Source organism: Xiphophorus couchianus, chromosome 13, assembly GCF_001444195.1.
Source record: "Xiphophorus couchianus chromosome 13, X_couchianus-1.0, whole genome shotgun sequence".
Taxonomy (NCBI): domain Eukaryota; kingdom Metazoa; phylum Chordata; class Actinopteri; order Cyprinodontiformes; family Poeciliidae; genus Xiphophorus; species Xiphophorus couchianus.
The window spans coordinates 8,774,040-8,796,274 of NC_040240.1; the positions used below are offsets into that span (position 1 = coordinate 8,774,040).

Genomic DNA, 22,235 nt, shown 5'->3' on the forward strand with positions numbered 1-22,235 from the left:
TTCTGTCTACACCTGAGAGATAGTCGTGCACGAACGCAACCAGCAAGTCGTTTCCATCAAGCCACGTTGCCAAAAGGCCTTGAGTCGCTGGGTTGATTGTAATAATGGGAATCAGTTCAACAGATGTATAAATTGGTTAGTGAGAGTAAATGTAATAAAATCCAACATTTGGAAGACTAAAGTCAATATCAGTAGAAAAACTCAAATCTTTGTAATGCTTTCCTGGCAGTCCCACCTTATGACTCACTTCAACATTATCTTTTGGTGGGCTACTTCCTTTTGGGGTTGGTATAACTTTATTCAAATTAGCTTTCAGTTACAACCTTTGATTTGTCTCTGTGTCTACAAGACTGATAATCTGGTTGCTTTTATCAAAAATGAAACACAGGAAGAACGTTAGCATTTAGCATCTCAAAACATAATTATATATATTTTTTAGTGACCTAGAGGTCATGAGCCCAAGTTATGTTTAATAAAAACAGCAAAAGTAAACCCTGGATTTTAATGTTTCCTGGAAGTTTAGGTTACAAGTATAAATCATTTTAGCAGCAGAGAAAATGCTACTGCATTCCTTTGTTATGCACTTAATAAAGATTGTTTATGTAAATTTGAACAATGATATCCCGTGCTATTCAGCTTGTAAAATATGCTAGTAAAATATAGTAGCTGGCATGCTACTATATGCATGCTAACTACTATGCTACCATATGCTTACATATAGTAGCTAGCATAGTAGCATGCTGGCTACTATAGTAGCCAGCATGCTACTATGCTAGCTACTTGTGATTTTACTATATAGTATTATGCTAGCTACTATATAGTAGCTAGCATGCTACTATGCTAGCTATTTAAATAAGTAGAAATGCAATGTCTAACAAAATAAAAAAGATAACAAATGCCCAAAAAGATAATATGTACTATTATCTGGAAGAGAAAACAACAAAATATTAATTTTACTTTAAAATTTAATAGGACAGCTGTACCAACTGTGAATGACATTATGTAGAGCTCAACTGCATGTTTATTAAAGCCATGACTGTTTTTTTCACATTTATATTAAATTCACAGCTTTAAAATGTGCAGCACCGAGAACAAAATGAACTTAAATATAGATATTAAAAGTCATTATGCAGGATGAACTAAGAGCTCTTTAAATGTTTATTAAATTAATGCCTTCTAAGCACATTTTCACTACTAAATCAAATGTTGTCAAAGAGAAAAAATATATCAGAGTAAATCTTAGAAATAGAATATGTTCAACATACATGTGTTTTGTTGCAAATTTACAAAAGAACTTTTGGAACCATTGCTCTGAACTTGTTCTGCATCACATGCCTGCGCTCTGTGTGAAACCTAAAAATAACAAAACTCATATCTAGATTTGAGAGTAAAGTGGGTTTCGCTTGACACGTTTTTTTTTTTCTTTTTCTTTAATACTCTTTCTCTCCCGTCTGTCGCTCATCTCTGCTCTCAGTGGAGTTACAGGAAGCTCTCTGTGACTGGCTGATGGGCTGCTTCCTGTTTTGAAGCACTCTAGCGGTTTTGACGTCTTGTCTTGCCATGTGTGAGAAAACACAGAGCGTCTGTGATGCAGACGTCTAGTACAAAGAACGGGCGGGAATGAAACCTGAGTTATGTCAGTGAATGGAGAATGATCTTGTTTTTTTTTTAGTTGTTGTTATTGTCATTACTTCTGCTTTCGTGTTGATGTGGGAAAATAAAAAGGATTTCACTCTGTTCAAACGGTTTGGCCGCTTTCTGGCAAATGGTTGACCTTTAATCTCATCTAGTGAGGGTAATTTATTCCGACTAAGAGACGGCGTTGTGCGTTTGAGCTTCCTCACTTTCAGGCTGTTTTTTTTTTTTAAGTTGTAAGTCAACAGGGGCTACCAGTAAAGGGCCATGTCTGCAATTTATAACTGAATCCTGACTGCCAAGTGAGGCAGACATGGGGTCAGCAGGACATTCCTGCTGCGTTAAAAAAAACAAAACGGTATTACACAATAATACACACAATTAACAAAAATTTTGAAAAGGATAAAAAAAACAATAATTGGGGGGAAAAATTTAATAACATAGTTCAGTTATTCTTAATCTGAAAAACTAATTTTAGAATAGGCACTCACTAATTTTGTCCCACGTCTTTAAGTGCTTATTGGACATGACATTCAATACTTTCGGTCTGCTCTTTATAGCCTGTTATTACCTGGTTAATTAGTTAATATAGTTTTGCAAAAGGTGTGAATCAGACATGCTGTTCACAACTTGTCATCTCTACAGTGAAAGTAGTGTTACCTTAATATGGCATACAGGCAGCACTTTGTTGGATCTTTAAGCTGAACTAGATAACATTTTATTACAACTAAATCAAATTAGTTAAATCTGATTAGTTTGACCACATTTATGCATGTAAATTGGATCTGTTTAGAGTGCATATTATGTTGCATATTTTGTATTTTCACAAAAACTGCATTCCTTAAGGGCTGGCGTCCTGCAGTTTTTAGATGTCCCACAGGTATAAAACACTGGAATGAAATGGCTTAATTACCTCCTCCTTGTGTAGATCAGTTCTCCAGAGCCTTGCTAATGACCTAATTATTCTATTCAGGTGTGGTGCAGCAGAGGCACATCGAAACGTTGCAGGACAGCGGCCCTTGAGGACTGGAGTTTGACACCCCTAATCTAATTGCTTTTCCCTGACATCCATCAAAGTCCATGATTTTTATTCGATGTAATATTTCCAAGCTACCAAATCTGACTTTATAATAAGCAAGGCAAAGGTGTAGACGCTTTCTATTAACCAGCTGGCAACAGGTGGGGCTTTTGAAACGTGTAATTGATTCGACTTGAAACGGATCAGCATGACGGAACATTATTGCGGTTTGGAAACTGTGTCTTCTTGTAGCGTTGATGTACATTGATACCCAAAGCTGGCTCATATCTTGGCAGCTTGTTTAGAAATTGTATCCTTTACCTCTGCAGGATTTTCATCTTATTACTTATTAATGTAGGACGGTGTGGAACCCACTTGTCAGACAGTTGGACACCTCCGGAGATGGAATTACTTGTGCCGTGGATTAAAACTGACCTTAATCTCCCTCTTGCCAGCAACGCAGAACTGAAAAAGAATAAAAAAGTGAATGGTGGTGGAGCCGTAAAAACTATGTAGAGGTTTGTGATTTTAATTCGAATGGGAGTTTTCCCTCTGATTATTAGGTTATTTAAAATTAAGTGGGGCTAACTTTCAGAGCATCACCCCTGATTAGCTTTTCACACTTCCCTTTAAATGACTCTAGTACTTTTTTTTTTTTTTTCCTACTTTAGCGCAGAAATTAGAAGTGTCGCTGAGGCACTCCAGCAGGATTTTAACGAGCTGAAAACCCATCAGCTCATTTACGGGCCGTGGCTTCACATTGCTAACGTGTTAATGCGAGGCTTGTTTTGGGTTCGGAGAGTTGGAAAGTGACAGAATCCCTCCTTCTCTCTACTGTATCACGCTGCAATTAAATTGGCGGGGTGAGGGGAACCTCAGCTCCAGTCTGTCTGTCTCTCCATCACACCCCGAAGGACCAGGCAGGTATATATTTGGAGTGCAGTCGTCGCACTAAACCCCCTAAATGTTGGGAGTGCTTCTCCTTTGCAAAGGTTCAATTAACTGTGTGAGAATCTGTGATGCTGAGCTGCCGTTCTCTCTGATTTTGGGGAAGAGTCTCGTCCTTCTCATCTTAATTCATGTTCTTCAGATAAAACACGGCTCTGACCCGCCCCTCTCCTCTTTTGATCTGTTGTCGCTTGTAGCCTTTCATATCCCTCATGTTTCTTTCATATCAACAACTCTCTCATGTCTTCTTCTTCTTTTTTCTTTTTTTTTTATATGAAAGGCACAAGCGCTCTCGAGGTGAATATGAAGCCTTATTTGAATGAAACCAGAGTTATGATGATGATAGGATACCGTTAAGTGTCCACAGATGTTCACCCTAAACAGGAGAACGCATTAGGCTGATTTATGCTGGCCTCGTTCGCCTCCTCAAAAGTAGAATGATGCATCAGATTGTCAAGAGGCAACTTGTTGAGTAACCCAAATGTTTAGATTAAAGAGTCATTATTTTTAATTTTGGATCTGCATAACGCTTGCAATATTTTTGCACCACTAAGAAACCATAGAAAGCAAATGTAGCAAAGAATCCACTTATATTTTACATTTTAAGGTGATCAGAGTGTTTTTTTCCCTTTTTGACATTACTCCATTACTCTTCAAAATGGGAAGAACATGAGTGCATGCTATGCGAGCAAGACCGATCCATTTTGATCGTTTTCATTTAGTGACATTGCAATGAGATGAGTCCTACATCGACATAAACTGAAAGGCCACTCAGAGGAAGAAGCCATTTCTGCAAAAGCCAAAATAAATACAGATTCCAGTTTGCAAATGCAGTCAGACAACAACGTTCATTATTGCAGACATATGATCAAACAAAAGATAGAAATGTCTGGCCAAAATGACTGTGGCTACATTTAGAGGAAAAAGGCAGAAACTTGGAAGCCTGAGAAGAGGAACTTAACTGTGAAGCCTGAGAGTGGCACCATTGTGTTCGCTGCCGGGCGGACTGGTGCACTTAAAAAAAAAAAAAGAAAACAGATGGCATCCTGAGTATTAGGTGAAAATACTGAAGAAACATCTCCTGAAATCGCACAGAAAGTTTAAGCTTAGCCACAAATGAGTCTTCCAATTGGAAAATTGCCTTCAATCTAAATTATTTACAAAGTGGGTTGAACAGAACAAAGTGTTGGATTGACTGCAAAAAACGTAAACATTTGTTGGCAGATTTGAGTCTGTGTGATCGCCTCCATTACCAGAGTTCTGTCAGGAAGAATGGGTCAAACTTTCACCAAATTAATTATGGGAAGGTTAAGAAAGGAATCTAAAAATGTTATCGTTTAAAAGAACTATTCCAGCAAATTTGTGGGCTTCTGAATTGAAGTTAAAAATATATTTTTGATAAAATCACTTGCTGGCATCTAGCAAATGAAAAATTTCCTAGTCCTAACTAACCTAAGACAGAGAAACAACTGTTTTTAGTGTGTATGAACATGTCATCTAATTTCAGCTGTTCCACTGAAGGAAAAAAAACCCTTTGAAATCATTATTTAGGGAACGTGTAGGAGCGCTAAGAATGATAGAAATCAGAATGTAACTGACTCTAGTTCCTTTTTATTTAAATTTTGGTCTTTAGTGAACCACATTTTTGCAGTGAAAGAGCGGTCCTATATTTGTTACACCCCGTCCTACCTGCTTGGCTGTGTGGGTGTTTTCAATGTCTCCCGATGTAATTACATTACCCTGCTTATCCAGTCTCAAACTAACTTTACTTAGCACTTTGATTTGATTACTTCTGGACAAATGCAGCCACAATTAAATCATTTTTGCCCACATACTACATGTTCTTATCCGTTAGCACGAGGCTCTTTGCGTGGGCGATGTCTAATAAGTCGATAAATCAGAAGGACGAGCTGTGATGGAGAGCTCGGATAAACGGATTGAGCGTCGTTGTGGATGGGGCAGAATTAGAATGCTGTGGCCTGCTGCCTCCCGTCTAGTCAGGTATGATTAATGGAGTCGTTCTGAAGGGCAAGGGCAAACAAAGGCTTTTAGCGTGGCATTAGAAAAAACAGTAACAGACCGGCATGAGGAAGCCAAATAATCTGTATGCTTATATAAGATCATGGATTTTAATCCCTTGAACTCCATTGTGTGGTTTAAAAATGTCATAAATGGGCTGGGAATAGTCTTTAAAGGGATGACTGATTGTCTTGATGTCTCTGTTTGGGCAAATTTTTCTTAAACTTATTGCCCTATCTCCTCTCCTGCTTGTCCCATCCTTTCATCCCTCCCTCCCTCCTTCCTGTTCAGGATGGCTCACGTGCCAGCCGGGAGAAAAAGAAGACGGTGTCCTTCAGCAGCAGCCTGGCAGAGAAGAAGATCAGCAGCGCTGCCGGGTGTATCCACTCCATGGTGCGTCTGCAACTGTGTGACCTTCCGAAAAGAACACGAGTTACACGCCTGTACATGAAATATTTAATGTTCCACACATGCATCAAGGGGTTTCTGTTCTGTCAAACACCCAACATAGCTTGTCGCCGAGTTTGGGAGCCCCTGTGAGTGACTGTGGCTTTCATGTCTTGTCTTCCAGGTTGAAGGCAGCGAGCTGAAAAAAATCCGCCCCAACTCTCGCGTATATCAGCGTTACTACCTTCTGGACGCAGGCCTGCAGGCTCTGTTCTGGGAGCCGTCCAAGAAGGAGTCGGACAAAGCTCGGATCTTTCTCGACTCGATACGCGAAGTGAGTTTGTTTTTGCTCAAAGTGCAGCAGCAGATCATCAGACCATGATGAGCTGCTCCCTGGCCTTTCCCTTATACATGACCTCTGAGTGTTTTTCAAGCTTTGGAGATATTTACAGCCTTTGAGCATACGGCGGGCAGCAGTTATTTTGGTTTATATGGCGTCTGACGTGAGGTTTTATGAATCACAAATTCTAGGTCCGGACAGGTCGTAACACGGAAACCTTCCGCACCAGTGGAGTTTATGAGCAGATTTCGGAGGACTGTGCATTTTCCATCATCTACGGAGAGATGTACGAGAGCTTGGACCTGGTGGCCAACTCTGCTGAAGTGGCTAACATTTGGGTGACTGGACTAAGGTAAGGCAAGACATACAACTGAAAGCAGTTTTGCACTTAAATTGTACAAAACTTTCAACAATAAACTTGCTATGTAAGAAGCATCATGGTCTGTGAGACATACAGTGGACTGAGACAAAAGTCATTTCAGAACCTTCAATGTATCAAATAGTCTTTATTATGGAATCCCAAAGGACTTCCATTTGTCACAAAACCACCACTAAACATGTCCAGAAAAATGCCACAGCCACAATAAAATATGGTGGCGAATGCATCATGCTCCGGGATTATGTTTAGATGGATCAAGGCTTTTAGTCAATGTGGTTAAAATCAAGAACTAAATGAAACCGACTAAATAAGTCATTTTTGACCCAAAACTTTCAGGTGATTGGACAAAGGTCAGAACTTTGGAGAGACCTGTGTCTTTAGAGAATTCAGAAAGTAGTGAGCAGAAAGGACAAAACACCATCTACAGTGGATGAACAGTCTCTGAAGGTTATGTCTCATTGAGTAAAATATATCAGAAATGAGTTTTTTTTTAAATCAGTCTCATTAGAGGAGGCAGGGTTAGTGCATAAAGAACTGACTCAAGATATGTGCATGCTGCTGCATGTTCTAGGGTTTGGCTTGCTTTTTCCAGTGGGTCAAATCAAGGAGGCTTGGTGGGTCACTCTACTGGTGTATTCGTCTGAATTTTGCCCATTTTAAAAGCCACTGCCACTGATCAAGATTGGCATTCAAGCAAATTCTCAGCCACACGTATTTGTTTTTCTGAAAACAAAGTAATGCGTCATGTTAGATAATCGGTGCTCTTCCATCTCTTATCTGCTTCTAGGTATCTCATGCAGTACGGCAGACACGCCCTGGACATACTAGCCAACAGTCAGGATAGCCTTCGCCTTCGCTGGCTGGAGCAGTTGTTTTCCTCTGCCGCCGATCAAAATAAACAGGAAGTCATCGAGGAGGGGATTCCCTTGCAGTCAGCTGTTAAGTTGGTACAAAGCGTGAATCCTGGAGTGAGCAGCGGTAAAGTGGAGCACAGGTTTAAGGAGATTCAGAGGCTCCGGGAGAAGACGTGTGCGCTTACGTCGTGCAATGAATCGGGCTTTAAAGACCACGCTGAAAACGAAAAGCCATCGGCGAGAAAGGAGCAAGTGACCAAGCAGGAGTTCATTGAGGTCTTCCATGACTTTTGCACCCGTCCAGAGATCTACTTTCTGTTGGTGCAGTTCTCCAGCAACAAAGAATACCTGGACGCGAAAGACCTGATGAGGTTCATTGAAGCTGAGCAGGGTGTGGCACAAGTAGGTAACATGAAACGATGCATAAATTCAGAAAACAAGTCAAATGTAAAAATGTTTCTTTTACTTGGACGACTAGCTCAGGCTTATATTAAGACTAAGACTTTTATTCCTCCTTGTAGTCTGTAATTTCTCCGTTTATTTCTCGGTCTTCTCTTAATTTTCTCTCCATCTAGGCGAGTGAGGAAATGAGTCTGCAACTCATCCAGGCCCACGAGCCATCAGAAGAGGGTCGGCAGCAGGGACACCTGTCATTGGACGGCTTCACCAGCTACCTCACTTCGTCAGAGTGCCACCTGTTCGATCGGGAGCATGACACCATTTGTCAAGACATGTCCCAGCCTTTGTCTCACTACTACATCAACTCCTCCCACAACACCTACCTCATCGAGGACCAGTTTCGAGGTCCCTCCGATAAATCCGGTTACATCCGCGCCCTGAAGATGGGCTGCCGCTGCGTGGAGGTGGATGTTTGGGACGGCCCCGACGGGGAGCCGGTGGTGTGCACGGGTCACAGCCTTTCCCGTCCACTGGCTCTGCATTCTGTGTTGGAGGCAATTGCAAAGTTTGCGTTTGTGGCGTCGGAGTACCCGTTAATTCTCTGCATCGAAAATCACTGTTCGCTGCAACAGCAAAACGTTTTACTGCAGCATCTCACAAGGATATTGGGGGATAAACTGTATAGAGATCTACCAGCTGAAGGGGCTTTGTACCTACCGTCGCCGTATGAACTAAGACGTCGAATCCTACTGAAGGGTAAAAAGCTTGGGCCAGATTCAGATGGGGAGGTGAGCGAGGAAGATGAAGGAGCAGAAATGAGCCAAAGGATAAAAGCGGTAAATGCTGCTGGAACCGAGAAGGACGTTGTGCAGAAAAGTGTCTCTCTCACATCTGTCCCTCAGTCTAACATGCCTCATTCTTCCCCCAAACGTTTCCAGCTGTTGAGAGAACTGTCCGACTTGGTAACTCTATGTCATTCAGTTGGCTTTAAAGACTTTAAAACTTCCTCTAAAGCTCAAAAACCTTGGGAACTGTGCTCTTTCCATGAGTCCCTGGCTTTGCGTCTCGCTGGCGACAGCCCTGGAGACTTTGTCAACCACAACAAGCATTTCTTGTCTCGAGTGTACCCCAACCCCATGCGCATTGACTCGAGCAATATGAATCCCCAGGACCTGTGGAAGTGCGGCTGTCAGATTGTGTCGATGAATTTTCAGACAGCAGGACTGATGATGGACCTAAACACGGCCTGGTTCCGGCAGAACGGGAGGTGCGGTTACGTGCTACGTCCGGCCATCATGCGGCAGGAAGTGTCTTATTTCAGTGCTGACACCAAAGACACTGTACCGGGCGTGTCGCCACAGCTGCTGCATGTAAAGGTAGAGCATAAATTATTAAATGCTCAATTTATTATGTGCTTGAAGTGAGACGCTGTCGTCCAGTTTCAAAAATGTTGGCAAATTTGTTAATCAAAATATATTAAAAGTAACAAGTATTAGGGAACTTGAATAAGAGCCAGAGTGTGCTTGACGGTGAAATTATGAACTTTACCGACTGTATGAATTTCAGTTGCATTATTATAAGATTATATGGTTGTAATGGATGACTACTAACTTTCTGGAAATTACATGGGAATTTCCTGAAACCTACAGACTACTTCTCAGAAATGTTTATGGAGCCTTACAGGGTACTTTTCTGTAATTTAAGAGGTAGTTTTTCATAAGTTATTTGTAAACTTAGACACCTGTCTTTTTAAAGTAACCTCAAAGTTCAGGTGTGTGCGAAAACACAAGGCACGTTCTCCTCTAAACTAATAAGTTACAGGAAAGTATCGTGTACATTCCTGATGGTACCATGTTATGAGTTACCTAATAAAACAACTAAAGTGAACGGTATGTTATAGAAACTTGTCCCAAAATTCTGGAAAGTAGCACAGAGAATCTGAGTTGCTTGATGATGCAACTTAATTTCCAAAAATATCCTTTCAAGTTCAAGGTGCGTTACCTCTAAACTCTGGAAAGACTCACTGGAGTTCAGAAAAGGGTCACTTTGTAAGTCACCTCGTATTACAGATTATGTCTAGAAATGACCTGTAGTTTCCAAAACACTTATTTAATTAAAAGTCAACCTAAAATATCAGATGGCAAGAATTTAAGGAGATCTTGTCAAAAGTTACAAGTCAGTTCCAGGATTGTAATCTCCAAGTTCTAGGAAGTGACTACTAAGTTCTAGAAAGTCCCATGTTACGAATCACCTCGTGGTAGTACCTGGTCCCAAAAGATAACTTGTAGGTTCTTGCAAAGAATGGGCTGTGTACAGTATGTGTGGGCACTAAAAACAAATGCTCTTTAAGTAATAGGTATTTTTCTTACAGGTGATCAGTGGCCAGAATCTGCCCAAACCAAAAGGTTCTGGGGCCAAAGGGGATGTTGTAGACCCATATGTGTATGTGGAGATCCATGGCATCCCAGCTGACTGCAGCGAGCGCCGCACCAGGACAGTGAGACAGAACGGGGACAACCCCATCTTTGATGAGAGCTTCGAGTTCCAGATCAACTTGCCAGAGCTTGCCATGGTTCGTTTTGTGGTGTTGGACGATGACTTCATTGGGGATGAATTCATAGGTCAGTGTGTTGGGTCTATTATTGGAAAAGGAAATCTCTTTAATTGTTCACACCCGTACAGCATACAAAGAGGGGTTTTTGTGAGAGATTTGAGCTCTTAACTTAAAGTACAAAAAGGTTTTATAATGCACATAAAACAGGATATGATGCAACCAGATGTGGAAATACCTGTTTCCTGTGCAGTACCGTGGGAAATGTTGTTGTTGTGTAGATGTCACTACCACAATATGTCTAAGATGTTAAGTGATCATTCAGGTTAGCAATGATCAGCTTTTGCTTTGTTGCGCTGCAATTAAAGTAGTTCTCAACCACTGCAGGCCAGTATACTATACCATTGGAGTGCCTCCAACCTGGCTACCGACACGTGCCCCTCCAGTCCCTCACTGGGGAGGACCTTCCACACGCCAAGTTGTTTGTACATGTGGCCCTCACAAACCGGAGAGGAGGTGGAAAACCTTACAAAAGAGGCCTCTCGGTACGAAAGACTCGAAAAGGGAGGGAGTACACAGCTCTGAGGGACTTAGGAGTTCGGACCGTCGACGAGGTTTTCAAGATGGCCGCTCCTCTTCTGAGGGAAGCGGCAGACTTGAGGGGTAACATGCAGGTGAGGAAACATTTCATGGAATATGTGCTTCAGTTTAAGGCTTAGATAAAACATCTTGACAAATGTGCAAACTGCTTGTTATCTGTAGAGCAGCATTTCTGACGCAGTGGTGTTGAAGATATGTTTCAGATTAAAAGAAAAAGAGGACAAAGGTCGAATGGTAGCAGAGGAGTCCTAAAGACTGGTGTAACTGGATTCCAAAAAAAGTTCTATTTTGGAAATCCTCAAAATCAATCTTCATCTCACATCTTTCAGTTCTGTAGAACGCAACAAGGAGTGGAAGCTTTTCAGCAAAAATCGATGTGTAGATAATGTGAACTATCTGTCCCTTTTTACTCTGGCCTTCACTTCTACTCAACAAAGCAAATTAATATCATTTTAAGACTTGGTCATAAATGGATTTAAAAAATAATAAGAAAGTGCAACAAACTACATGAAGAGGCTTTAAAACTGGAATTGCCCCACTTGGAAGCCGTCAACATGTCGCTAGCCTGTCCATGTGACTCAGCTAATCCAGTAACCTCTGCTCACCTTTTTAAGTTTAACCATTTACATTTGAGCAGAGTGTGACAATGGCATAACTTGCAGTAAAATTAAATTGTGATTTTTGACAAATCAAACACTATGCAACATCAGCGTTGCCATGAACAAAATAGAAAACCAAGTTTTGTGGAACGTAATGGCCTCTTCTGTCCCTGTATAAGATTTACAGCAGTCAGTCTTTTAATGGCCGACACAGATTTCAGATCTTGAGGTTTTTCAGATGTTCTTTCTGAAGATTGCAAAACTTACAAACTAATTCGAGTAAGCGTTGTCTTAAATCAGCCATGAAATGTGGCAAACATTAACCAATGTGCTATAGACCTTCGTCGGTCAGAGCCGACGAAGGTCAAAGTGGCCAGTTGTAAGTTCTGCACTATTTAAAGTCAAGCCACCGTTTTTCACTGTGAACCAGTCGGTTTCTTTAATCTTGCCCTTAGCTTCATCTTTACTCCACCATTAATTACTTTAATACATTCATAAACACATACAGTTCAGTTTGGTAATTATTCAGCAGAATCAATATTCACTCCGGTGTGAAATATTATTCAATATTTCTTTTCAAAATGTGTTTTATGAGTCAGTCAGTTTGGTCTGTAAGTGCTTGTATTAATTATGCCAATTAAACTGTCACTAATGCAAGATTGCCGGCATTCACACCGTTCAGTTTTTTTTTTTTTTCGAACCTTCACAACACTGCTGCAGCAGGAGAATAAATGATTTCTGAAAGGAAAGACAAAGTGCTTTGTGGAGAAAATAAATCAAGTCAGTAACAGGAAGGAGAAAAAAAAAATCTCACAATTATCCAGGGTTTATTTGTTTTGATACTTTCTGCAAATGATGTTGAGTTTCTGTCAAGCCCCTCCACCCCCCACAAAAATACAACTGAAACCAGATGTTTACGTGTAATGTGTAAAACATAACACACACTTGAGATATTTGCTAAATACTTAAATAATAGGTTTTTTTTTGTTTTTCTCAGAACTCTGTTGCAGTATTCAGGGAGCTGTGTGGGGTGTCGGCTGTGGCCAACCTCATGCAGTGTGTGCTGGCCCTGGGCTCCAGAGTGTCGGGCCCAGAGGGGACCCCGTTGCTGCTGTTCGACCTGAAAGACAACTACCCCACACTGGAGCCCCAGGGGCCCCTGCCGGATGTCCTGCGCCGAGTCGTCTCTACGTACGATACGGTGAGGAAAGAATGAACTTGGAAAATGTGCAAGAGAAAAACAAATGATGAGAAATGGCATGCGAGTCACATCCCTCCCTCTGACTCTTTGACCCGACAATCAAACGCTTCCTTTTGAGGCAGCTAGCTTCGACGTGCAAAGTGAGCTTTCATTGTCGTGTTGCAGACAACACCCACGTTTGTCTTCGGCTTGCCGGCAACATCCTCATGTTGGCCCGAAGCCGCCGCGTGTTTCCACCCAAATAAACCACATACTACCACTGACCACGGGGGGAAAGTCGTTCACCAGATTAGATTTATGGAATGGCTTCTAAATATACACGCCGGGCGTCAGAAGATGAGGAGTTAATTTTGCAGATGGAAAAACAAAGACTGAAAGGAACAAAGAAAACAAAAGGCGTATCCGTTAGTTACCGTCTCACAGACCGGCAGTGGCGGAGGCATAAATCTTTGTATTCAAAAAGGTTTAAAGCTGCTTTTATTTACCCATGCTTATGTTTGGTGTCAGTTTGTCTTTCTTCCCTCTATATTCTTCCTCCCTAGTTTCTTTTGGCTGAACTTGCACCAGTCGCTCCATAATAAGTGGGTTTCATGCAGCTCTAATGAGGAAACGAGGCATTTTTCTTTTATTGTTTTTTTTTTTTGTTTGTTTGTTTGAAAATATAGTGTTCTTCACACTTACGGGGTAAATCATCAGCCTAATCTGACACAGAAAAATCTAGAAGAAAGCTGACTTTATTGTATATGGAGATGGTTTGGGGAGGGGGAAACATGGTCAGAATTTGTTGGTTTTGTTTTCTAAACCATTTCATGTGGTGGGAACAGAGAGTCATTGATAGTGCAAGATTCTCATAAATTCCTTGTAGCTCAATGTGGCACAATAAGCAATAAATTAATTAGTAATTTGAATTAAAAATGGGCTAAATTTTGATGATCAAAATTGCCCTTCAAATTTTGAAGGGCAATTTTGTTTACAGACTTCATAATGCATTTTCGTCATGGTTTTGGTTGTGTGGGGTTTTTATACGAGCTATATCTATTGCTTTTGGTTATTTATTTTGGACATTTAAAATATCTTCCAGTTCCAGTGTAAGTATTCATTCCAAAATTAGCTTATTGATCTTTGAGAGGACGAAGTTGCATTATTATGCTATCAATAGATTTCTTGAAGATAGCATCATTTATGGCATTTATTTCTGAGACAATTTATCATCCAGCAAGATTAACCATGACAGGCCTACCTGTAGCTTTTAGCAAGCTGTCGATATTTACGTTTGCAGTGGTAGGACAGAATGGGTTTTTTTGTCCTGGCATGCTTCCCAAACAACTAGTTAGCATGTAAAAGGCATCTGAGGGTTCTTATGGAGGTTGAGTGACCCCAAGAGGCCGCTTTTTGCCAATACTGCCTGCAAATGTATTTTGTTTTTGTTTTTATGTTTCTTTTACTTTAAGTATTTTTGAGGAATATCTTGGATATGAAGATGCACAGCTGATGGGTCACAGGTTCTCAGACAAGAACAAGTTGCAAAGTTGAAATGCTCTTGATTATGGTTTCGGTGCATAATCTGGGACACTTTAAGTCGCCCACAGCTGTTTATCACCGCTGTGCATCTAGTTTGTGGGACCGCAGGCCCGTGCACCGCGGGTCTCGGCTAGAACATACAAGTGGGTTAGTCCATGTCTCCATCCACTTCCGTTCCAGCCGAACGGAGCGGAGCTGCAAAAGCTCGCCCCGCCGCTGAATACCATTAGCATAGATTTGAATGCGATTTGGCTAAATGGATTCCTCGCCCGAGTCCCTGACACACAGAAAGAAAGAGTCAGGAAATGAGAATCTGGTTGTGCACTTCTTGTGGAATTTGATCTGGTTTTCGGCGACACGCGGTAGTAAATCCCTTATTTGCTTGAAAAGAGTGTTTTGTTTTTGTTTTTTCCCACAGCGGGGTCGAGTCCCAGAAGGCTTTCTGAGAGGAAGTGTCTCATTATTCATACAGTCTCTGCATGTCATCCATACGTAGCTTTGGATGCTGCTGTCATGTGCATTCATATAGTCGTACTTTGAGTCTGAACTCTTTTTTTTTTCTTATATACTTTTCCAACCAATCAATACAGAGCAGTAATTCAGTGTATTACAGAACATATTGACATGTCTACCATTTAAATGATTCTTGCTTTTTCATTTGCATTGTATGTCCACCAGCTAGCTCTGTTGCATCATACCCAATAAAAGTTTTGCAAATCCACCTGACAGTAGGATTTATTAGTTAAATACCGATGCGATTTATGGGCCCCTGTTGCTAACAGAGTGTCCGTTTCCTGTTTTCCGACCCCCAGATGGTGAACGCAAGCAAAGCTGTGATGGAGTTTGCAGATGCAATCTATGAAAAAATCCTGCATATACAGACAATGGGTGAGTAGGTGTTTTATGATGGACATAACTCCAGGGGAAACTCATATAACCAGCTCGTGCTTGTGAGAGCTTCCACGCAGGCTTCTCTGTGACTTCATCTGTTTCTTTTAATTTTTCTTAAGTTTATTTTATTCTCTTCTGATCAAAGTTACTTTACCATCATGTTTCCCTACTTTGATGTTTTGGGGGTTTTTGAAGGTTCTGACTTATTTTTGTGTGGGTCTCCTTCCTTTTTCTGTATTTTATTTCAATTACTTTATAAATTCCTTCCTCTTTTTACCTCATTTATGCTGCTTTTTGATATCTAGTCCCCATTTTTGTTCTTTTTTTTTTAAAGATATTTTTAGGCATTTGTGACCTTTTTTTAACAGAGATTGGGCATCAGAAGGAGAGAGCTGAGAAAGACATGCAGCAAATGTTCTAAAACAGAGACAAGCAATTTTATTTTGCGAGATAAGAGCCTGGGATGTGTTTTTATGGATCTTCCTAGACTCTTGTATCCCTAAATAAAACCCAGGCAACCATCTACCCTTATAGATTACCTAATTGGTCAATTGAGTTCCCCTGTTTGTAATTTAACCTCCGATGATTCAGGCTTGGGTCCAAATGTAAGATTTTGGCAAAACGTGGAAGTTCACAGATGTTGTCCGTCTAATTGGAGTTTGGGTTAATTTGAAAAGAGCAATTGGTGAGACAGTCGGGCAAAAATAGACCGCAAATGATTTGCAATTATTGTTGCAATGAGAGGTGGCTCTGTGAATTATTAAATGAGTTGGGCTTAATCTAAAGGCATGTCACACACTTTTTCAGATTTTTATTTGTGAAAACCTTTAATCCTTTTCCCTCTAAACTCACGATTCTGCACTGTCATGATGGTGACTTGTTACATAAAATCCCTATGAAACAAAAAAAGACCTCAAGGGGTATGAATCATTTTGCAAGTTACTACTAGGTGACAACTTTTGCAACCTAGTAGTAACCAGGTTTGTATGCATATAAAATATGCATATAAACCTGGGTTATATGCATGTTTTTAAAAGCAGCAGGTTTAAACTAGCATCATCGCTGCTTCTCCGTCATTGAAATCCGGCCCATCTGTGGTTTCTGGCATGAGCTTTTTGTTTACTTCAACAAGGGACAGTTTGGGTCGTCTGACCCTTAACAGCCAGACTTTTGCTGTATCATCCAAGAGTCAGATTCTCCTTCGGCGGACATATCGTACATTTTGTGTATTTGATGCTCAGAAATGTTAGTCAGTTGCTTGTTTTGGGGGAAGGAAAAAGAAAAAAACAAGAGCTCCAGATAAACACGAAGCGAAACATTTCTGTAGAGTCGGGGTTCATCTTGGGTCATTGCGTAAAGCTAAAGGCGATCTGATTAATGTTGTTTAACAAATCTGGAGACTCTTCTCTCCGAGAAAACGTCTCTCATTTCTCCTCGTGGGTTTTGTTGAGCCATCTTCTCTCATTTAACGCTTTCACCTGTTTTGCAACACGGCCACAATCCCATTTTACCACCCTGAACTCTGCATGAATCCTTCATTTCATCTGCGGTCACATGTAAACAGATTTAAGTTTGCGATTGCTCAGTCCTCCCCCTCCCACCCGCGAGCGGTCGGCCCACTGTTTGTATGTTCATCTGATTATGGAGCCCGGAGCCTGATCTTCTGAACAAAGCTCTTCCGGGTAAAGATGGTGATCAGGTGATCCCCAAGGCGGAGGTCCACTCTGTGGTCTGAAAGGAGGGCGCGCACCGGAAGAAGGCCTATATGGGTCACTTGGAGGGAAGCATGGGATGGTTGGTGGCAGAGATGGATGTCTGGAAGTTACATCAGGGCAGAGAGAGGAAACGGAGGGAGGGGGGAGGAGAGGGAAGATGTGCTGCAGCTTCAGACGAGGTTGAATCGTAAAAGATAAGATTAGAGCTCATCGGGATGTGCCGGTGTGTTTGAGAAGTTTGTGAAACTCGTGAATGTTCGTTGCGGACAATCAGAGCAATGGGGAGCGTACTATATGACGGGGATCTTGTGTTGTTTCTGTGGTATTACGAGCACATACTCAGTATTGTACACTCTTTACCATTCGCATTGTAATACAACACACGATAAGACACGAAGGTGCGGCCTGAGCGTTCGTTGTGCCTTTCCTGAGCAGCAAAGTGAGAAATTAAACCGCTGCAGGCAAAGTAAAAAGCAGATCTTAATTGGCTGGAAAGTCTGGTTTTAAACTCGGCGTTTCCTAGAAACGGCGTCCTCATCTGTTAACGGTTTTCACACTGTGCGATATTTGTCGTCGACCTTTTCTCAACCTCGGGCGATCAGCTGTTTTCCCAGTCTGGCTGAGCGATGTACAGCATAGTCCTCTGAGCCACACCAGGAAGTGTAACAAACAATAAAAAAACCACCAGGATTTGAGATTTTTTTTATTTTTATCATTTCCTCCTCCACTACAGATGTGCAGGAAGTGGAAGTGATGCAATGTGTGTTACATCCTGACGCGCTGGCCCCGAAGCTCGCTGTGGCCTGCGGGTCAGACGGGACTATTTTTTGTTTGCATATGCAAAGAAAAACAAAGACGTTGTTGTGTGTTGGCTTGGAGATATTCTATCTGTGCTTTTTTTTTTTTTTTTTTTTTCTCCCTCGGAAAGAAAGCCAGCAGAGGGAACAACGCTGCTTTGGGTTACCTAGCAACTGTGTGGTAAAGGTTGTTATTAAGGCAACTTATGTAGGTGTGAAAATGTGGAGAAGGGACTGGTGTGTGTGTGTGCGTGTGTAGTCACGCTTGCAGACGTTTAAGAGAAGCGACCGTGTGAGGAATCGAACTTGCCCTCAGTCTGTTTGCCCTCCTCTCTCTGTGTGTGTGAGAGAAAGAGGCCCACAGCTTAGCATACTAAACGTCAAGGTTCTGCTGATGGCTCGCTGTGATGCTTTGCCCCGTGTTAACCCACTTTTGGGTTTCCATGGTAACAGCGGGACAGTGGCCCGGGGCGGCCAGAGGAAGCCAGACACAAGGAAACAACTTGGTGCACTCACGCTCTGAATAGCTGCAGGCTGGACTCTGAGATCCTGTCTTTTTAGGGGTTTTTTTAATGCAGATTTCGTCATACGTTGCTCAGATTTCCATGCCCGTCTTTGCTCAAGTGTGATGAAACCTCTTCATAGTTCCGCCTCTGATGTCTGCAAAGTATTCACGCCACCCTGGTTTTGACTTGTTTTTCCTTTGCCTTCAGGTAAGGGGTTTGGAAAGATCCTTGTGTGCGCACATCTTTATCAAAGCCTGATCCTTGTTGGCTGTTTTGAAAAAACATAATTCAACACCATAGTTGTACGGCTTCCGTGTTTGCACGAGCGCCAGCAGTTCACCGTGGATTCGCAAATTGATTCCTAGACGTTTTCAGGCCATCTTGCATTAACAAAAAAATTAAGCTTGTCCAGAATTTATCGGATAAAGTTGGTACAACAATTTTACACGCTTTAAGACATTTTAACACGCCCAAATTACTTACATTTCAACCAGTTGAAATCTGCTGAATTTCAATACAAAACTTCACAGTCGAAAGGTCAGACACAACAGGGTCATGTTTAGTGCTTTGCCAACAGAAACAAAAATTACTGGAGGCTTTTACTTGCAAGCGGTTCATTTAGTCCTTTAAGTCTACTATGCATTCATTAGCTCAGACAGGGTGTGGCCTTTTTTTTTTTTTTTTACTTGCCCTTTGAACCGCGAATCTAAATTACCAAGATGGCATTTTAAAAAATTTTCTAGCTGAAGAAATCTTCTGTCATGCAAGTTTAAACATCCATATGGTTTTTTGGCTATACGTACCAAGGTGCTTTGAGAGTAAAGTGGAAAAAGTGACTCGACAATTTCCTCGTCTCATCCTTCCTGTCTCTTAAACAAATAAATAATAAAATAGGGGTGAAAAAAAAGTTTGTTTATTCTGTTGGTGTTGATGGTTAGGGCATGATCCTTCAACTTAAATTCCTACACATAAAGCAAAGCCAAAGGCGTTGCAGCCAAGTTAAAACAAGCCGAAGTGCCGCCCATACGCAGACACACACACGCCCATCCACACACACAACATAGATCACCTTGAGGGAAACGGTTGAGCTTCCTTTCTGCAAGAAATATCTAAAGTTCGTTTCTGGAAAGTCAGAGGGTAAATCTTGCATGTAGCTCCAAATATATTGCGGTAAATGGCGCCAGGGTGGACTGTACTGCAAGTAGGAAGCTTGCTGCTCCCGTTCGTGTTTAAGCTAGTCTTAGAATGCAGCACAGTGACCTGCTATAGTAATTTCAAAGGGTTTCAGATAAAAAAAAAGATCTTAAGTTGTTGCTTTGAACAACATTCAAAGGCCTGACTAGAATCTCATTACCGTTAATTTTCCTGAAGTTTTCCTTGAATAGGTCGTCTTCCTTGAATGCCTGTTGAAAACAGAGCAAGGGGGACTAAACAAAGCACCAAAACTGTCAACAGCACTTTATCAGTTCTTTGAATTACATTTCACTTTTCAGGTTTTAAGGGAAATTCACGTCCATCTGATCCTTATATTTGTAACCATATCCATGTATCTTTTCAATGGTGTGCTAGGAAGAGCATTCTTCATTTCCAGGTGATTAGTTGTTCTTTTAGTATTTAATAAGGAAATAAATAAAGCAACACTGTTGCAGTAAAAGTGTCAAAACCAAGTCTGGCTATGTTGAACTTTATGAATTCCACACCCTTGATCCCGATACACACGCTCTATTCAGAATGGGAGCTTTTTAAAAGTGACCCAAATACTTACTTTGAGATTTTGACGATCTACAAATTCCCAATCATTCCATCCTGTTTGGACACATGTAAACCTTTTTGTGCCCACTAGCCCTGTTGGCATAATAATATTTCAAAAGTCATAATGTTTGCCTTTGTTTCTATTTTCCTCTGTAGCGATGGAGTTTCATGAAAAGCTGAAAAGCCTGGCGATGAAGGAAGGGCTGAAAGGCTCCAAGGTTAGTCGAGCGCTGGAGAGCTTCAGCTGGAACATCACCATCCTGAAGGTAAGTCACTCCTTCCCACATGTTAAAGGAAAAAAAGAAAAAAGAAGTTTAATGCGACATCTTGTTGCCTCCATCTTCAAAATTTCACATCCCTCCGATCTCTCCTCCTCTTTGCCTCAGGGTCAGGCCGACCTGCTCAAACACGCCAAGGCCGAAGTGGAGGAGAACATGAAGCAGGTGCATGACGCCGCTCTGACCGGAAACCTCAGCAAGGAGGGTGGAGGACTGAGGCGCGTTCGCTCCCAAACGGGACGAGGTCCGGATGACGACACGAGCGCATGAGACGCCTCGCCTCAGCGACATGACCACACTGCTGCCATATTTGCTGTGATGAACTTTTCGCATACCATCAGTTTGTTCTCACGCTCCCCAAAGCCGTTTGGGAGCGTCGCAGCATTTAAGATCCGAGACCGACAAAAGTGTTCATGAAAGTAAAAATCTTGATACAATCGCGGTGATGTGCTGCCAGTAGGAGATCCTAGGATCGCAGCGGCGGAGGGATGAATGTAGTTAGACTTGAAGCCAAGGTTCTGCTGTTTGTACTGTTGTAAACTTGCCAATTGTTAACGATCTTCCTCTCATGTGAACTTTTTCTAGGTTTTAAGTGTGCCATTTTTTACATGCCAACAGTATGTAAAAAATACATACCGTTAGAGGTGGGTCTATCAATTTGTTGTTTAGGAAACAAACCAGGTCAGGTAACAGGACGCCTTGCCCTTTAAGTTAAAGAAAACCTACTCTGTATGTAAATCTTTAGATATTTGAAGTCTTCAGCCATCGTTGTGCGGACCAGTGGAGCCTAGTGTGACTTCGGCTTCTCTTTTTTACCGAGCGCCGTTTTGCTCCTGCATTGCTGCTCTAAACTCAGTTGCCATGAGATTGTTTTTGCACCAAACCTCACCTTCCTCCCCCCCTGACGTCCCCTTTTGAATGTTGTCTTACAAACAGTATTCTATATTTTTGTATTTCCCAGAATTCCCCAGGTCCCATGAGCTACTTTAAAACCCTTCTTACTGTACCTGCCATACTGATCAACTCCATAGGTGTTGACGTCTGCCTCCAGAGAACTGATGCCGTTGCCGTCGAAAGCGTTTACTTTGCGTGCAAAACACTGTACAGTATTTTAATATTTGATTCTATCCTTTTTGCTGTAAAGAATATTTTGCATAAGTTATTGATGCTGAATGGAAAAAAACAAAAAGAAAAACATTCCAGATGCATATTGGTGTTGTGGCAGTAGATGAAACTCGACCGGTAACGGTCAGGATGGAAATAAACACTTTTTTTTTTTTCTTTCTTCGAAAGTGACTGCTTGTGTGTGTTTTACTCTTATTTTTCTGCAAGCTCTTTCTAATATTCATTCATTTATCATAAGTTGTGTGTGGGGCTGAGAAGACAGCTGGGGACGCTCATCTGCTGGGTATGGGAGGCAGACATATGGCCCTCTGCATATGTGCTGTTCGTAAGCTTAACGGAGCTCATTTGTAGCTTGAAGAATTCATTGGGGGGGATGAAGGAGTCGACATCAACGAGCAGAACGGTGGCGTTTCAGCATGTCTCACCGCAACCTTTCTTCAATTTTCAAGTCCTTTGGAGTTTTGCACCAAATTAGATTCGATCACATACCTCACAGGACTGACAAAACATGCTAAAACCTGGTTTTCCTCATCTGTGATGTAATTACATTGTAAGTGTTCAGATTTAATTTTCCAACACCTCACATGGTGACTCTGTAGAAGCTGCAGAGAACATGTTGCGGCGACTCCAGACGTCTCGTCTTCCGCGGAAACTGGTGGTAGCAGCATCATGGTGTGGGAATATGGATTAATCTAGATCACAGGTGTCAAACTCCAGTCC

The 22,235-nt window shown here is 41.6% G+C and overlaps 1 protein-coding gene across 1 annotated transcript in view; it reads left to right on the plus strand.

The window, feature by feature from the left end:
- LOC114155531 (inactive phospholipase C-like protein 2) overlaps positions 1-21,682 on the plus strand; it is a 38,356-nt gene extending 16,674 nt beyond the window's left edge. The window contains exons 2-12 of the mRNA XM_028035455.1: positions 5,912-6,013; positions 6,192-6,341; positions 6,539-6,699; positions 7,514-7,982; positions 8,156-9,355; positions 10,351-10,600; positions 10,918-11,204; positions 12,727-12,930; positions 15,264-15,339; positions 20,269-20,378; positions 20,499-21,682. Of these exons, the coding sequence (XP_027891256.1) occupies positions 5,912-6,013; positions 6,192-6,341; positions 6,539-6,699; positions 7,514-7,982; positions 8,156-9,355; positions 10,351-10,600; positions 10,918-11,204; positions 12,727-12,930; positions 15,264-15,339; positions 20,269-20,378; positions 20,499-20,660 (3,171 nt within the window). The 3' untranslated portion in view covers positions 20,661-21,682. The remainder of the gene's footprint in view (positions 1-5,911; positions 6,014-6,191; positions 6,342-6,538; positions 6,700-7,513; positions 7,983-8,155; positions 9,356-10,350; positions 10,601-10,917; positions 11,205-12,726; positions 12,931-15,263; positions 15,340-20,268; positions 20,379-20,498) is intronic.
- The last annotated feature ends 553 nt before the right edge of the window (positions 21,683-22,235 follow it).